We start from the raw sequence: 18,799 nt of genomic DNA, 5'->3' as shown, positions 1-18,799 counted from the left end.
TTAGAAACTAGTTTTGGGGGCGGTGTGTCAATGAAGAGGAGTAACGAAAGCATGGAGTTTCGCTAAGCGATTTGAAGTTTTCGATGCTGCAGCAGTAGCTCTTAGACTTGCACCAACGATGTGCGTACTGAAGTGCAAGCCCAGCACTACCAAAAAGCGAAAGCTGCCAACCAGGCATGCGAACGAAAGTGGCCGTCCAGGCACGCAAACGAGAACGAAGGTGGCCGTCCAGGCACGAGAACGAAAGTGGCCCCGTCCAGGCTCTTCAACATAGTGTTATGTAAATACGTGAAAAAGTAAGCACAAAGTGCGGTCATCCAGGCTCTTCAAGCTGCTGCTGCGAATTGATGATTACCGTGGGGCTTCGTTTCTTTAAAAATCAAACGAATATGACAAATTTTTCAGTTTCGAAGAGCCCCACAGCAATCAAAATTTTTTTCAGCAGCTGATAGTATTTCCATGTTGTTCGCTTGACTATTCTGTCAAGTTCCAAGACATTTATACTTTGAATAACGAAGCCCCACGGTAATCAGAATGAATAATAGCCCATGTGTTATTTTCGTTCCCGTGGGGTTTCGTACTATGTCGTAGCCGGGGGTAGCAGAGAGAACGATGGCTCTTCAAATCAAAATTTTGTCTACATTGGCACCTATTCTAATTGATTTTTGATCTCTCAAAAAATTAGAAAATATTGGATTCATGTACTATTTTCTCTATCAACTAAAAGAAGTGAAAAATAAAAACTTTTATATGTACCTCTTTTGCAATTCCACTGTAATTGGGGTAACGCTATTCGTTTTATAGAAGACGAACGCGACAAAAAAAAGCGGAAGGATTTTTTTATCACCGTTTTTTAAAATTGCTTCAAGCTCTTCATCTTAGAGCACGTGCTATCTATTAGGTACCATGGCTAGAGTTACAATTCCTAGAAATACCGTCAACTATGGGCACCTTTGCTAGAGTTTGAGCTCCTATACCGTCTAATCTATAGGCACAATGGCATGTGCTATGGCATGCTGTTTCACGACAAAAAATACAAAGTCCTCATATTGCTGCTCTAATGAAATGTTTCGTCTGACATGTTAGATCAAAATCCTTACTCAATGCAGCAAGCCTCTCTCTTTTATTATTATTATAACATGTTAAAGAGAAAAATGTTCACTCCTGGACTATGACCTATTGTTTTTCTGCGAACGGTTATGACTCCTGCCACACTGCTGGATGTTTTCAAAAATAATCCCTTTCTTCAAAGTAGCCAACCAGTTTGAATTTCTTATAAAATGGCCTGCCATACAGCGTAGATTCCAGACTCTGCCATGAAGCTGGGCTGCGAAAGATCTCGGCAACAAAATAAGTTTTCCGTACATTTATTCAGCCTAGATGCGGGGCCATAAAAAAAAAAAAAAAACACCAGCCTCCGGGCCGAGTAACGTTCAAGGGCCCCTACTAGGCAAGAAGTTGTATATGGTACGAATTTCACTCTCTCTAAAATCATAGTGCCACATCACATTACCATTAGGTCGCCCTCCCCTATTTACGTGAGGCCCCGGGACGTGCACGAGTTATAGACCTAGACTTATGCGTCAAGCTTGAGATACAGCATAAAACAATTTATTATGAATCCACGACAGTGGGCAGAGGCGGCTTAAACGAGGGTGGAAGGGGTGCAGTGTACCCGTGTGGTAGGTAGTAAGGGGCAGCAGAGTATAGGGGAGACCGGGATGGTTGTCACACTTTTTGCATTTCAATTAAAATGTAATTCAAACCAATTTCAGGTATGTAATTCAAACCAATTCAAAAATGTTTGATATATCTACATCGTTTGAATATTCGGCGTGTGCGAAAGCTTTTTTTCGGATACAAAAAAATCTCTGTGAAATATATAAATTTTTTAAAATTTCTTGTCGAGTGTGACAACCAACCCCATATACGGGGCAAGTTGTCACAGACCATGGGGTACGTTGTCACACAACATTAATTAGGTATTCAATCATTATAAAACATTGAAAATTGTAGAGGGCGCGCGGTAGCCCAGGTCGATAAGATACTCGCCCGAAGTACCAAAAGATGTTCAGAGGTGTCGCGAGTTCGATATCCGGTTCGTCCTTTTCAGAAACTTTCCTGACACAGGGGTTCAACAAAAACGGCGACATGGCCACAGGAAAACGTTACTACCGCAGGGAGTCCCCCATCGAGTTTTATTAAATGAGTATTAAAAAAAGGTTGCCGTTCGGAATCGGCAATAAATTGTAGGCCCCGGTCTAATTACCCCTCTTGTGCAGAAAATGACCGTGGTGTAACAAAAAAATTATCAAATAAAAATGGTACAACTAAATAAGCTTTATAAAACTTATCATGAATTATTGTGTTCAACTCTGTTTTATTGTCAACCTGCCCATCAAAATGGCAAAAAAGCTGAAATAATTGATTACTTAAAGTTCATATAGTAGATATTTTTTATGTAATCCCACTTCTCTTGCTTGTTACACTCGAAAAAAAATTATGAATGTTGACAACGTAATTATATATCATTTGATCATTTTTGTCGCACCACGGTCATTTTCTGCAAACGAGGGATAATTAGACCGGGACCCACAATTTCTTGCCGGTTCCGAACGGCAGGCTTGTTTTTTTTACACTCGTCAAGGGGTTGATGCGCTAACCCCTCGATGGGGGACTCCTTGCGACAGCAATTTTTTCCTGCGGCCCCTGCGGTCTTGTCGCCGTTTTCGTTGTACCCCTGTCAGGAAATTTTTCTGACAAGGACGAACCGGGTATCGAACTCGCGACATCTCTAAACATACTTTGGTACTTTAGGCGAGCATCTTATCGACCTGGGCTACCGCACCCTCGTAATTGTATTGCAATTTGTTTGAATTTTACTTATGGCTGCGCTTTTGAACCGATTTTTGCAATTGTGCTAAGCGTTGCCTCTTGTGCACAGTGGCATCTTAACAAATTACCATTTCTTTTTATTTGTATCGCATTTCATAAACTGTTGCTTGTAATATTCATTTTAATCTCATTAGCTATGCATTGATACGCTGTTCTGTAGATTCTGTCAAATGGATATTTCCGCATTTTTTTATACAATTTTTCTTTTCTACGAACCATACGTAGCAATTCGTTTGTCATCCAGTTATTATTAAATTTATGTGTTCTCCTAGTGCGATACTTGCAATTATTTTTAATAGAATTCAATACAAATGCAAAAATTTTATGTTGTGTATCGATATCAACATTATCCCTCCAATTGTATTTATAATTATTTAGAAAATTAGAAAGCATATTTTTGTCGATTACTGTAAAGTACCTACAATCAGGAATTTTTGAGCTTGGAATTGTATCATGGCTTAATTTCATAACTATGGGAAAATGATCAGTTAGATCATTAATAATTATTCCAGAAGAAATAGTGGATGGGTTATTTTGTGATTTAAAAAAAATATGATCGATGCAAGTGGATGTATCTCTCACTCTAGTAGGTTTATTTATCAGACACTTAAAACCATATTGGCTTAGACAGTTCAGGTAATCATGGACGTCAATACTGTTTGTAAAAATTGGCTATATTTCAATCCCCAATAATTATATTTAACACTGTTTTTCCCCCAACTGTCCCCCGTTTTTCAAATTCGAGAGAATATCTTCGCTAACATTGCACTTAGAAACGTCTTTTTTTTTTTCTTTTTTTTTTGGCTTCAAGAGAAACAGGGCAACAACTCTCTAATTGGGTTTTTAGGAACTCGGAGATGGTATAAAAAGTTAACATTTTTATTTTAATAACTATTGCAACATGAATAACATATCTAGGAGTACTACGTTATTTGGATACTTTTCTAATTGGAAGTATGCCTCTAGGATCAACACAGTTCCCCAGTAAAATACCATATGCCGTTAGTTATGCACCCTGGATAGTATTGCTCATTCATACTATATATGGGGGAAGGGTGGGTGTGTGGGAAAAAGGCAAAAAGCCTACACACACACTCCACTCACATCTTTTTACATTCATTTCCTTGATGTTAACAAAACTAGCCAGTTTCTGACATTTATCTCTGGTTTTTCAACTATACACCATTCAAATTTGTTGCCAAAAGCAAGATGTTAAAGTTGGAAAATCATCTTCAGCCGATCACCACTGCGCGATAAAGGACATCTATCTGGCTTTCACGATGAGAAGCCCTGATAAGGGAACTGATTTTCGGCGATAAAATAGAGCACAGGAACTTGCCAAGAAACAAATCTGCCTTTTTTATTTCGTGATGGTAGATACCGTCACAGAAAGTTAAAAAAATCGTAATTTGTTTGACGTATATTAACGTGACTACGATTGCCTTGTATGGGTATTATACACACACAAATTCAGTAGGTCTAATGAGAAATCAGTATAAAAAATATTGAAAAATTTCACCCCTCTAAGTAAAAGTTTAGGTGTAATTTAAGCTAAATAACAGTTAAGAAAAAGGAAATTACCATGTATGAGTATGGAATGTTAACAGAGCATATAAAAATAGTTTTTAGGAGGAAAAAATGTTCACCAGACTAGTTTCTAATTCGGAAAAAATTTCTTAAAAAGAAAGTTAGAGAATAAACCCATTAGCGAAGTGAGAAACAGAAAAAAATTGTTTATTTCTCCATAAACACCAGAATTTGTTCATAAACTGTATGCAAACATTCCATAAACACGAGAGAAACTAAGGAAATATGTACAAAAAGAAGCTGGCATCTTAAGTGACATTAGGAGTTTCTTTTGAACTACTATAAGCATATGTTTGTGAGTACCTCAACTGCACTCTCACAAAGAACAAAGTGTCTAAAGTCACCACTGAGCATATTCGAGCCTGATTGGTCACTCAATCAAAATAACATGAAGCTTAAGTCACCTCTGCACCATTTCCATGTGTAAAAGATTCTAAAAAGCTATCCGCAGAACTTCATCATGAATTGTCATGCCGTTTTGAATGTATATTCACCACATATCACTGGTACCTAAATTAAGTTTGTAAAAAGTGATATATCAAAAAGAAAATGTTTGCTTTTTCCTCAAAAATAAAATAATTTACAAGTAGATTACAAGTAATCAGATTTGTAATGAGAAAAAAATAACTCATTCAGAGAATAATATATTGCATTATTAATAAATTACATCATGTGAATAGAGATTTAACATTTTTCTAGGATCCACAAGGGCTCACGTTTGAGAACCACTGAATATACTGCAAAAACTAACAAACTTTATTTCTAATTTGAAAATTCATCCAATCATGGATCAGAGGTACCAGATTAATTTTTTTTTAAACTTTAGATATTGATTTTATTCTTACATGTTTTAAAATTCAGACAAGCCCATCAGATATATTCAATATTTAAGAATTATACTAAAAAATTATCCATTCTTTGCTTGAAATTATATTTTCTTAAATCAACTATAGATACTGTAAACATTTTCTTTCTCAATATCTGAGAGTATTATAGCGTTCAAGTCTAAAAACAACTGAATTGATTTGTACACAAAATGTGTGTTTATGAAATTTATCAAATATGGTACATATACTATACTAATGAAATAACTTAATATTGAAATGCTATAAATAAATGCTTTCGCCATGTTTAATTGAAGATTCAGCATTTAATACATGAGCTATCTTTCAATCACTTATTTTACATTCAAAGACTAATACGCTGTATATAAAAACAAGAATGCTCAATGTTTATACTAACACAAATACTTATGAGGCTGATGTTTGGTTTTATTACTGCATTTTAATGTATACATTCACCAATTAAACAAAAGTATTCACAGCTATGATTTCACAGTTTAAAATTTGTACCTATAAGGTTGAAATTACATTTTCCAACCAAATTGCATTCGGTGAATTGCCCCTCCCTGTAATATACATGCAATTTACGCACGCAGTAATGCGATTTTATTTACTTTTAGCAAACACATACTAGTGTATGTTTGTACACCATGAGGAAAAGCAATGCATAAAACCATTCAGCAGGAAGGCGTTGCTACATGAAAATAAAACAACCACATACATTAATCTTGTGTACATGCGACCAGAAATAATGAACCCAAGTAGAAAAAATAAATAAAATAAAGTTTAGCCTTTAATTTCGATTAGTAACTCAATAAGAGACAAACACCACACAAACACTATTTAGATTTTTTTATTATTTTTGTCCTACCATGCATTAAAAAATCTTTTTAGGACACAGTCAACAGTTTTCAAGATGCATTTCAAAGTAATTCAATATATTTGATGATTTTTCGTCCTCATTGAGAAATTTCAGGTTTCAAATTCTTACATGGAAAAAAAATTTTATTTAAATAAAAAGCTTTAAAAAAATACAATAAAAATTTTTTCATGCGATTGGGCAGCAACTAAATCACTTATATAATTATAATTTTTTACAGAGAAAACACAAAATAAGTGCCATTGTAATTTTACATTATCTAACATTTTTACGGTAAAAAGAAAGAAGCTTATGTAAGGCACGTTAGAAAACAGCTTGACTGTGATTGACAGAATCAGCAAGTTGAGTTTACACCATGTAGCACAGAAATATAATAGCATAAATTTAAAAAAAGAAGCAGCAAACAGCCGTGCTATCATTGTACTGTGTCTGACACAGGAAAAATTCTGAGATACCAAACATCTAATTGCAAAACAAAGAGCACAGAAAATGAAATGCAACACACACACATAGTGAGTATAGCAATGAAGTGACACTAATTTGCACAAAGATGCATTGCATTATGCTACATAAGAAAATGAAGTACAAAACTGTCAGTACAAGAAATGGATTTTACAAAGATGAGTCGTAGCTTTCATTCAAAGAATTTTCCATTGTTTCTCCACAATCTGTTATATTTATAAAAGGAAGCACAGGGTGCGGCTTAGGTTGCTTGAAATATACATAAGGTTACAGCATTTTCTATGCTTCAGCCAGAATCTTACACAATTTTAAGTATATTTTGATATGCACAAAGAAATTCAGAAGAATTTCCTGCAAAATCCCATTTCTTTCAAAATACTTTTTCTGAAAGAAGCAACACATTTTCCCTTTCACATATTAGCAGCTTCATTTGAGAATTTGTGAGGGATGAAAGATGAATAATTCCACTTCTAGGGATTAAACAAATGGAAGATGCTCCATGCTGAAATTCTGTACACTGTACAACAAAGTTTACTAAGAACACATTCCTCATGTGCACTGCACCAGATGGCAGGTTCTTCTCTGCTAACAGTACATGCTGATCATCAATGAACAGCTGATGCTAGCTCAAAGTTCTAGCTATCCTACCAATTAAAGGCAAGCTATGATTCTTCTATAAACTAGTCACAGTTATATTTCTCACATTTATATACATGAGGCATTTTTATCATACACAAATGAAAATAACTTATGTAGCTACATGCTGAACATAAAAAAAAAATATCTGCACTCAAATTTCCTTTATTAGAAACTTTCAACGGGAAATTAAAAAAAAAAAATTGACTTGTACTTTCTATACACAGCAAATGACATACACAGAGATAAACAGAGTGACTGAACAAAAAAATATGGCTCAGAAAATTTTGGTGACCAATACACAGTTGTTTACAATAGCTCTCCAGAAATCCAATATTTTAATACATTCAAACATCAACAGATTGTCACCAGCTGACATCACCCACACAGAACATCAAATTTTGAGATAAATGGCAAACATACCCCATACTTTACAACAATATGACTTGTAGGAGTAGTAACTGCCAAAAAATTTATATATATATATATATATATATATAAGATCTTATTCAAGATAATAAATAAATAAAACTGAAAGTCTTCACGTCTGTGGGCTGAAACACTGGCTGGCAGCAGTTCTCTGTTCATAGTCATTTTTTCTATCATTAAAGAAAATGTTTACACTCAAACAAACACTTTTGCAAGAGCATCTGCTCCTGCACTAGCAATGTATGGTTTGGAAGGGTGGAAAGCAACGTCAAAAATAGCTTCATCAAATTTCTTCCTATGTGATGTAATTTCTTGCACACATGTCTTGTTGTCCATATTCCACAAGCGAATTGAGCAGTCATGACCTAAGTTAAAAATGAGCAATGTGCAAATTCATAAGTTGTATCTAAAGATATTTTTCATTATATTTATTGCTAAAAGCAAATCCATAAGTTTTACAATACAAACACACCATATTAGCCTGCAACCATAAAAATCGAGAGGACACAAGCTTTTCCAATGTTGGAGTTTGGTCTTTTCCCAGCATACCAGGAAAAAAAAATCACTGCTTAACAAGGGACATAAAATACATTCACGATACTGAGGGGCTGTTCAAGTATTACATCAAATTTTTAGCCCCCTCCCCCTTGTCAGCAAAATTTCGTCAGCACTGCCCCCTACCTCGTAACACATTGGTGGGATTAGAAATGTATGTGGGAGGGGGCATAGGGGGTTCGTTCGCCTCCCCTCCCCCACGGAAAAAAAATTTAATGTAAAAACATTAAAAAATTAAAATTTTGAAAGAAAATACCTTTATATGTCATTATAATCGATTACTGTTAATTTCAATGCTATTTGAAGGGCAAGAACTCAAAAAATTTCTCTTTAAGAAATTCATTGCGACCCACCCTTTAAGCCATATATGGTAAACCCTTGACCCGCGAACCAAATGTGGCCCTGAAGGTTATCTGATGTGGATTGCTCCCTCAAATTTTTTCCGAATTTTTCATTCAGTTTTGCATGTAGTTATAGGCCTACACATCCAGACGAATATTCAATCAGGTTTTTTTTTCTCACGAAAATAACCTCCAACGAATTCAGATATTCACTCATAGATTACAGGAAGTGTCCCTCTTTCACGACAGCGCTGATACCGTTGTGAGGCTCTCTTTATGGGGGTAGGTTACGGTTCCAGACCCCTCCTTTTTTTTATATCTCTTTCTTGCCGTGTTCGTAGGATAGGGGTGGTTTCTGAATTCCAATAGCCGATAGCGGAGGGTGTTGACATAAGTAATGTCTCTTTTTTCACCCACACCAACTTCCTCCTCCACAGCAGAGGCTGTTCCTCCAGATGCCCTTTCAGTGTCTCTCCAGATAAATATAAATAAGCAAGAGAGAGAGACCCACAATGGTTTAGGCTTGCAGTGTATTTTTTTCTTCTGTGACAGTTGTATCTTTCTTTTCACCAGAGATAGACACGCTAAAACGTTCTCCGTTCTTTTTGGCAATAATGCATAAAGCACGTTATTGAAAAAGAAGAGGAATTTTGGATTGCAGGTGGCTTGATAGAGCAACAACAATTAATAAGTAATAGAGAATCAGATAGTTCTACAACGTCAAGTGAGGATTCCATAGAATGGGAATCCGTGAAAAATGACTAAAACTGTAGTGATAATAAGTGGCATCGACGTATACCGTGCGTTTGGGTGGGTGAGCGACGGAAATTTCGGCAAGAAAAGTGAGTAAAAGAATTCTAAATTTTTCCGTATCATTTTTATTATTATTTGGGGCTATTCCCAAATTCAAACGTGAAAATCGGGTTAATAGAAGTTACTAAGATACTTTTCAATAAAAAAAAGATGATTTCAAAAACCGCACTTTAATTTCTGAAAGTAACGACAATTATTTTTTTTTCCATTAGCTAATTTTTTGTTACTAACTGACAGCAATTTTTTCTACAAGCATTACATTACACGTAAAAAATATTCTTTTCTGCGCGATTGGCGAGAATCAGCCATACCTTACCGAGGCCGCGCATCGATACATAGGTTAAGAGGCTTTCGTTGTCATAGCAACGAGTGATGCGGTTCCCTCGTAGCTTCCTCTTCACTGCAAAGTTCACCTGAAACGAACTATAGTTGTTGACCTCAACTTTCAAAGTATTGTTTCGTTTCTCCCTTTTTTTTTCTATTATCAGCAGGAACCTTGAAAAAGTTTTAGGCTACTAAGTTGTCATTAGGTATGAAGCAGATCAACCATTTCTAGACTTATAAAGTCTAGTGAAATATCCGAGTATTTTATAAAAATATTAGGATATTTCACATGGTTTTTGCATATTCAGAGATTAAAGAATTATATGCTGTTGCTTTTATATAACATCATGTTTTGCAATGTAATTCATTTTTTTTCACTCTGCTTATTTTAATGTTACACAAATGATAAAGGAATACTAAAATACTTGGCAAATCTACCTATGTTGTAATTTAACTCATCCAATTTTACAAATGAATATTCTTAGTATCCAACATTTTTAATCACATTAAAATTAAGAGTTTGTGTCTGCAAAATCAGACACAAAGCACGAACAACTTGAATGTACTTTCGTAAAACAAAGGATCATAAAACGCAGAGAACAGACAAAGTTCAAATCAGGCAATTCAATTCATTCTTGAGCACAGCTATTTAACAATTGCCCGAGATCTGTGATTTGAATTTCTCAGCATGCCCAAAAATACAGGTTTTCTTGGCATGTTGGTTTCCATGAACATGATGGCTAATGAAGGGGAATATTGCATGTGTAGATTGATCAAATGACACTTGTTTTTGAGTGGATTCATTTAAATAAGAGCTGGTCTGACAGAAATAAATCAACCTATGAAGAACCCAGAATGCACTAGCTTTCATTAGAACAAGTCACTGTAGGCATTCAGTATCCAACATATTGAGGACACGTAAGATACCATCCACGAATGAGGACTTCGGTTGATTTGCTACAATGATACATTGGCAACCCATAAAGCCATGATGACCAAATTATCCAGTATGCTCTCTTGTGGGATGATTTTTTACGCAACAATGCTCACCCTCATTCATGTCTGTAAAGTTTTTTTAATGTTTGAATAAATGAGTCCCATGGTGACAGACTGGAACTATAGATGGGTGGTGCAGAAGCTTGTATCATTTTTTTGCTAAACCATCCTGCACAATGCAACATTCTCATAACAAGTATTGTCATACAACAGAATTACAGTTTGAAAAGCATGCTGGATTGTTTAGTCATGAAAACTTTATGTAACCTTCTCAATAAGTCATTGTAGTGAACTGACCAAAGTTCTCATTCACAGATGGTATCTGCTTATTCCTCAAGAAGTTAAATATCTTGTTTTTGGATCCACCTTTTTTTTCTCCTAATCCAGAAAAATTTTATGAATTTTATAAAAATTTAACTGCATAAGTAATGAATTTGACTTGTGAAATTTTATACACAAGATGTATTCATTGTTGTAATCCTCCTTAAATGTTATACATAATTTTTTTTTAACTACTGTAATGTATTTAGTATATTCTTGTATGTGACTGCAGATGGGCAACAGCCAAGAAAGCTCTAACCTGCTTCAATAATTGCTGTGTATGTATATATTGTGTGGTATATATTTAGGGTGCTAAGTCCTTACACACCATTCAAACTTTTAAAAACCATTGATCATAGAAACATACTTCTACTCACAAAAGTATGAAAGTATCAAATTATGTGTAGATCATATATATATATGTGCCAATATCGACATGAAGCCTCTCAGTAGCTAGAAATTGATGAATGTTGTATCATCAAGTGATTACTAATGGGATCCGAAAATCCCCCCCCCCTAACATTTCACCCCAGTACATTTGGTCCCAGGACATTTTGCACCTAATATTTCACCTGCCCTGATCGCATGAGTAACTGATTGTGAGAGTGTGAAATCTGCTTTAGGAATGAATTAGTGATCGTACAAATGACTAAGTGAGTGACAGAATGACTGACCATGTGAGCGACAGTATCTATGAGTACGGAATTGACTGTATGAGTGACCGTATGTGTGTCCAAGTGAGTGACTGATCATATGAGTAACTGAGTAGTTGACTGTACAAGTGACCGAGTGATTGACCATATGAATGATTGTATAAGTGACCAGGTGAATGGCGGTATGAATATCCAAGCGAATGGTTGACCATATGAATAATTGTATGATTGACCAAGTGAGTAACTGACCATATGAGTAACCGTAATAATGACCAAGTGAGTAACTGACCATATGAGTAACCGTAATAATGACCAAGTGAGTGACCATAATAATGAACAAGTGAGTGATCATGTGAATGATCATATGAGTGACCAAGCAAGTGACAAAGTGAGTGACCGTAAGAATGACCATATGAGCGATCAAGTGAGTGACCACATGAGTGACCATGTGATTGACGAAGTGAGTGACCAAATGATTGACTGCAAAGATGATCTCCCTCTTCATCCCAGCGTTATGGGTGAAATGTCAAGGGATGAAATTTCCATAGGTCAAATATACTGGGACGAAATTTCCCGGGACCAAATGTAATGGGGACGAAACATGCTAGGGGTGAGATGTCGGAGGCAAAGATTCCGTGAACCATTACTAATATTGATTTGAAAATAGTTCTCAATTGCAGGGGAAAAAATTCAAATCAGAGGAACCTTGATTTTGGAGTGTCCGATGATTTTAGTGATTATGAATACACTATAAAATATAGCATGTATTTAAGTTTTAAAATTTTCACCATTTTGTCATTTTTCCTTTCTTATGCAAAAAAAAAACCTTGTATCAAACCTTATCAAATTTTTTTGTCACTACAAATTTCAAGATATACAGGTTCATCAAATTTATACAATTACAGACGTGCCAATTTCTGGAATCCAGAAATCTGAAGATTCTCCCTATAGGGAAGAGTGCTTCCCCAGGTGAGTCCTGCATACATCCCTGAGCAAAATATAATGATGCAAGACATTTGTCTCTCGTCTTGAAAAAGCAACAACTTTTGATATGAATTCATAAACAGAGACCACCAGCCAGAATTCATTAGCTTTCTGATAAGAGAAGCAACTGTGTGTATTTTGTTTTCAAGTTTTATGCTATCTGGAATGTCTTCACATTTTATTTTCAATGCAACTGTATCACAACAGCTTTAAATCATAGTCAGCATACAACAGCAACTACGAGTAGAGCTCTCATAGATTACCGTACCTGCCATAATCTACAGCATCTACAGTTGTAATGTGAAGCAAAATCAAGATTGGCCACACCAAACCAAACAAATTTGGAAGCATGGGTGATTATGACAGTGTGAAAGAACTGTAATGAAAGAGGCGGAAGTAGTACATATATGTGGAATCTAGCACTCTTGCGAGAAATTTGCATGAGCCAGCGAACTGGTTTTCGAACCATAGCATGTAAAACAAAAATCAGTTCTTAGGCTGTTACCAGATGAGAGCAATTATTGCTGATGGAATGCAAAACCAGTTTTCAAACCAGCACTATTTTTTTACAGGAGAACCAGTTTCATTATAGAAAAAAACCCCATCTGACTGTCAAATGCTGCCAGATTTTTGCTATCTGTGATTGACGGGCACACAACTCTACTCTAGTTCATTCTTCATTGCCAAAAAGCATATGTGGAAATGAAGTATGTGCAGTGTGCTTTTTCTGCTAAAATTGAGAAAATATCAAATAATTCCGGAGAGCCAGAGAAAGGGTAAAAAAAATCAGGAATCATCATCTTTCCCGCCTAAATCTGGAGAATTGGCAAGTCTGCAACTATTATTTACATGAAAAAAAAAAAAAAAAGCTTGCAAGAACATACTTCCTGATAGCAGATATAAGCCATTGGGATCTATGGCTAGGCTTGTAACTGCATCTAAATGTGCTACCATTGAGTGGACCATTTTCCCTAGAGGAAAAAATGTATAATGAAAAACTAAGATTCTAATTAGCATATATATTTCATTAACCAAACAAAAAAATATATATTGACACCACAACATTGGTCTTTTCCTTCTTTTAAAAACATTTGCACATTTTCAATCTTCTAACAAAAAAATCAAATTGTGATGTAAGTGGAACATTAGAAACAAGAGCATCAATTGAAAATGTTATTTTCATCATGCATAATTTTGTTCCTTACAAATAATATTTTTTTCTCAGTAATGTAACTTATTTTTCAGAACATAAATCAAAAAACTTTTTTCTGATAGGTAACCTTTCTTTGGTGTAGTCAAGTTACAATAATTATTTGTCAAAGTAATGCGTATCACTGTTTACATTTTAGAATTTTAAGCACCAAACAATTTTTTGCTTCTTTTTCCTTTTAAACTATGTAATATCTAATGTACAAAAAAGTTAAAAATCTTGATTATAATTGAGAAAAAAAAAAGTTCATTGTAGAGGGGGGGGGGTCATCTGTAACTGACATGCTTCATGTATTAAAGGTGTTTGTTATTTTCCTCTCTGCATTATTCCTCATTTCATTTCTATATGAATAAATTTTTGGATTGTGTGTCAATTATATCCAACTTGCTAAAATGCAATAACTGAAAAGTTCTCATTAATACATTAAAAAAACGATTTAAAAAAATTCAGATATTTTATTTTTTTTTACAAGTTCTGAACATAAATAAGAAAACATTTGTGAATATTTTAAACAGACAAATGTATAAGGAGTGTTTGAAAAGTAAGAGTATCAGTGTGATAAATTAAATTTTTACAACTAATGCAGATGCGCCAACTTTTGAAATTCAGAAATCTGGAGATTCTCCCGAGGGGGGTGCCCCCCCCGACACTCATAGACTCGATCAACAAAAAAAAAATAAAAAAAAATGAAATATTTTTTTTTTAATAAATTAAAAAAAAAGTTACATTCCCCCCCCCCCCCCCCGCAAGGCAGGTTCTGCATTGCCTCTGAGAAGAATATAATCCCATGCCAGTCTTTCCATGCAGAATAGAGAAATCACATCTACATACTGTTTATAAAGTATGTGTTTCCTTTCGTGGATGCTATCAGTGATTGATAATCTGATAATCTTCGGTATATGAATTCTCAAAAGCTTTATATTTAGCTGTATAATGATTGATAATCTTTGATATATGAATTCTTAAAAGCTTTATATTTAGCTGTATATAGCTTACAGTTTTATATTTTTTTTCTGAAGATGTTTAATCGGAAGAAACGATTTAAAAAAATTCAAGTTACAAAGCTGCGGACGAAAAAACGTGTTTACCGCGCGGCTGTTAATGGAATACAATAATGATTATACAGGAATTTTGGCAACCAAGGTCATGCCCCTGATTAATGATTGCCGATAAATGCTACGAAAACAAAGTCGCGTCTTTGCCAGTTGCTTAAATGTGGTCACAGAGACTTTTTTTTTACGGCTGCTCGATGGAAATGACTACGACTGTCCTCTATGGGTGTTTTCCCTAATGACGACGATAATTAATGACGCCACGACAACGTGAAAGCTCGCGTAAAATCTAATTTTCTGCCAAAATCCGGAGAAATTTTAACAAATCCGGAGAGCGGGAGGAAGGATGAAAAATCTGGAATCTCCCACCTAAATCAGGAGAGTTGGTAAGTCTGCTAATGGCTTACCTTGAACTATACTTTCATGCAATTTCTACCATTATTAAGGCACTTGTCATACAGGGTAACCAACTTGTATTATACCTTTACCAAAAAAAATTTATGTTCAATTCTTTCATACCAAAATGACACTTTTCAAACATGCCTCATATTAGTCATCATACCTGTATTATTGTCAAAGAAACGAATGTGGCGATCTTCATGGGCTGTTACCGTAAGAGGTAAAGTAGGATGAGATATAATGCTATTGATTTGTTTCCCTAAAGCATTTGCATCTGAAATAAAAAAATTTTAACATGAGTGATTGAAAAAATTATATAAAGCAAGTAGAATAATATGAGGTGAACAAAGAAGGGTCAATAAACACATCCTTCTGTCTGAGAGCTGCTCAGTGAATGTTTTACTCCCGTTCTTGTTCGATTGTTGTGTTAATAATTGAAGGAGCCTAACAAATATAAGCACACAATGTTTGGCTCATGGCTCTTTAGATCCACTGACGGTTTTTTTGAGAGACTTTACTTTCAAAGTACAGTAATGTGCAGACCATGAAGTGGTAATGGGCAACAGCAAACCTGAATGGAGCGACTAGTCACATTTCTCATGCTTCACTTACTTGTGTTTATGACATGCAATAGCTTAGAGCACAGTCAACAGAGGCTTGTGGATCACAAGATCACCTGACCTGTCAATGTGGTTATTATTTGTCTGGGTTCTTGAAAGGAATAGTATGAGGGAATCTGCACACTATCAATAACTTCAATACTATGAAAACACGTTACTCATTTATATCCCCTATATTAGAAACATTTTCATGCAGGGAGCCCAGCTGCTTTTTTTGCACAACCCTGTAGTTCTTACAAAGATGTATGAATGTCATATTGGAATGTTTAGATTATGTTTGCCTTTTTATTGCCCTTTAATAACTAATAGGTTTTCTCAGAAACTTTCTAGAAAACCCTATTATTTCTTATACAAATGTTATCAATCTTTTTCAAAAGGAAGTTGAAGTGCTGGAATAAGAAAAAAGTGGAAAACAATTAAGTTATTTACACAGTTAAATAATCACATTGCTTGCATGTCCTCTGACACAGGAAAGAGGTGTATTTACATGGACTCCCAGATTTCTTCGATGTGTTGTGCGTGTCATCCAACACAGGAAAGAGGAAGAGGTACTGGACTCCCAGATTCTACCAATCTGTCATTGGTGTGTGTTGACTGATGCGAGAAGGCAACGTGTCAAATGTTAACTCCTTGATTTTAAATCATAGTGCATCTGAGGATGCGGGAAAAGGAGGACCATATCCCTGACTCCCAAGAACTTGATGTCATCGGTTAGTGAGATAATTTTTGAACTGGTAATTTATAAAGACTAATACTAAATTTTTTTTTAATGTTAAATGTTGAAAAAAATTAATTTGAAAGTTGAATGTAAATATTAAAAGAAAATTAATTATTATAATAAATAATTGTTCAAGTGAAAAAACTTGTTTGTGTTTCCCTTATTGTCGTTTTACAGCGATTTCGTTTTGGGAATACCTAAATTGAACAGAGCATTGGGTTGTTGCACTATTAGTGATAGTGCAATCCATCCTTATTTCAATTCTGGCAGTAATAGAAAGGATAAACTGGTGTTTTTGAGAATTTCTCGATATTATATAACAGAAGCTTCTTATAATTCCCAACTTGCTATAAATGAGTTTTCGTATCTTTAACATTAGCTCTTTGACAATCACTAGCAAATCACTCATAACAATGAGATTCTTGTTATAAGCCATATTCGTTATAACAGACTTTCACCAAATTTACATAAGGAATATTACATTTAGAAAATTTATTCAAAAATACCAAACAATTACTGCATTAATATTCATACCTTAAATGAAGTTGACAAAATGTTAAATTTAAAATAGATAATTTTCACGCATATAATTGACTGATCTCAATAAAGTACCACTTAATTTAAATATGCTTACATATCTGTATTACTTAAACATAGCATCAATATTTAATAATATTTTTGATATTTAATGTAAACTTCTGAGAGTTTCTTTCTGTAAAAAAAGCTTTCAGAAAAAAAATAATTTCACATCAAGAAACTACAGAATGATTTTAAGAAATAGTATGAAGTCATTCAGAAGTCAATTTGGGATTCAAATAAACTAAATGTGAAAGAAGACTTAATTTAATCAAATTTAATTAGTCATTTTATTTTTGAAGAGATCATAAATAGAAAGTTCCATGCTTTTAAAGTGCCACCCAATTATGATTCTTGGACAAATCGAGTAAAGATGAGAAACAATGCAATTGATATTAGAAACTTACCCGGAGTCTGATTGCTATCAAGTCGTGTCACCGGTTTTCCTGTCTCTAAATCAAACACCACACTATTTGAAGACGTATAGGCAGTGACCATCTGGGTAAGATCACAGCGTAAGAAATCAACAGATGTTGGATTACCATCACCTACAAAAAAGTTTACAAAACTAATGTTCAGCAATGAAATGTTAGATTTCAATATGAAATTATAAGGCATGTTTTCTCATTTTCACACATAATCACAAGGGTATTTCCTTATTAAGAAAGCAAAAAGTAGATTTTATCAAATTTTTCTTTTATATACATTCTAAAGCATAAATATTGTTACAGTACATGTATGTGGCTTCTATATGCAGTGTACACTCTATAATCTGGTGGTGTGCTAGTCTGGCCCGTTCAGTAATTCGGTATTTTCAGTTTGGCCCCCTTTGTGTGGAAAAGAAGAAAAAAATTTTACTGTTTTATCCAAGTACATACTTTGATATGAGGAGGTCCTGGGCAAAGCAGAAATTATGGGACCCCTGCGATTAGCGTCAAAGTTGTTTGCCAATGAATATATGTTGTTAGAATTTCGAGAACCCCAAAATAATGGGCACCTAAGTAAATGTCTTTTTCACCATGCAGAAATCAGGCCTTGTGCATACCTCTATGCATAGAAGTTAACATTATTTAACTCTATAAAGTCCAAAACGCCCGAAGACGGCCCAGATAGGGAGTATGGGTATGTTTTGGATTTGTGAATGGTGAGGAAGAAAGTGAAAGATCTCGTAGAGGCAGAAACCTGAGAAACAAATCTAAGTAGTAAAAAAAGACAAAAAAGATTAGTCAAAACTTGGATGAGTCTACTTTGAGAGGAAAAAACTGGCTGTAAAAGCGTTAAATGGGTTTCTTTCAACTGCCTTTCAGCAATCTGGCCATTTCAGTAATTTGGCATAACCCTGTCTGATATGTGCCAGATTAGTGAGAGTCAATTACATATATTCACATAATTCATTGTAATAAATTGTATATTTATATGGATTAAAACCTATCATCATAATGGAATATCATTACAGTTGAACCTCAATTATTCTACCCTCACTTATCCAGAACTGTGTTGATCGCC

The 18,799-nt window shown here is 34.7% G+C and overlaps 1 protein-coding gene across 1 annotated transcript in view; it reads right to left on the bottom strand.

Moving 5' to 3' along the window:
• Positions 1-5,732: 5,732 nt before the first annotated feature.
• The window catches only part of Cka (Connector of kinase to AP-1), a 64,222-nt gene continuing 51,155 nt past the window's right edge, over positions 5,733-18,799 (bottom strand). The window contains exons 15-18 of the mRNA XM_089238878.1: positions 17,701-17,841; positions 15,543-15,653; positions 13,603-13,689; positions 5,733-8,096 (exon numbers count right to left, since the gene is read on the bottom strand). Coding sequence (XP_089095004.1) covers positions 7,927-8,096; positions 13,603-13,689; positions 15,543-15,653; positions 17,701-17,841 — 509 coding nt within the window. The 3' untranslated portion in view covers positions 5,733-7,926. The remainder of the gene's footprint in view (positions 8,097-13,602; positions 13,690-15,542; positions 15,654-17,700; positions 17,842-18,799) is intronic.

Source organism: Pholcus phalangioides, unplaced genomic scaffold (genome assembly GCF_987345545.1).
Source record: "Pholcus phalangioides strain wild (caught in Gottingen) unplaced genomic scaffold, Ppha-v1.0 ptg000011l_1, whole genome shotgun sequence".
In the NCBI taxonomy this organism is placed as follows: domain Eukaryota; kingdom Metazoa; phylum Arthropoda; class Arachnida; order Araneae; family Pholcidae; genus Pholcus; species Pholcus phalangioides.
Note: the sequence above shows the minus strand (reverse complement) of the source record. Positions and strands in the feature narration are given on the sequence as shown.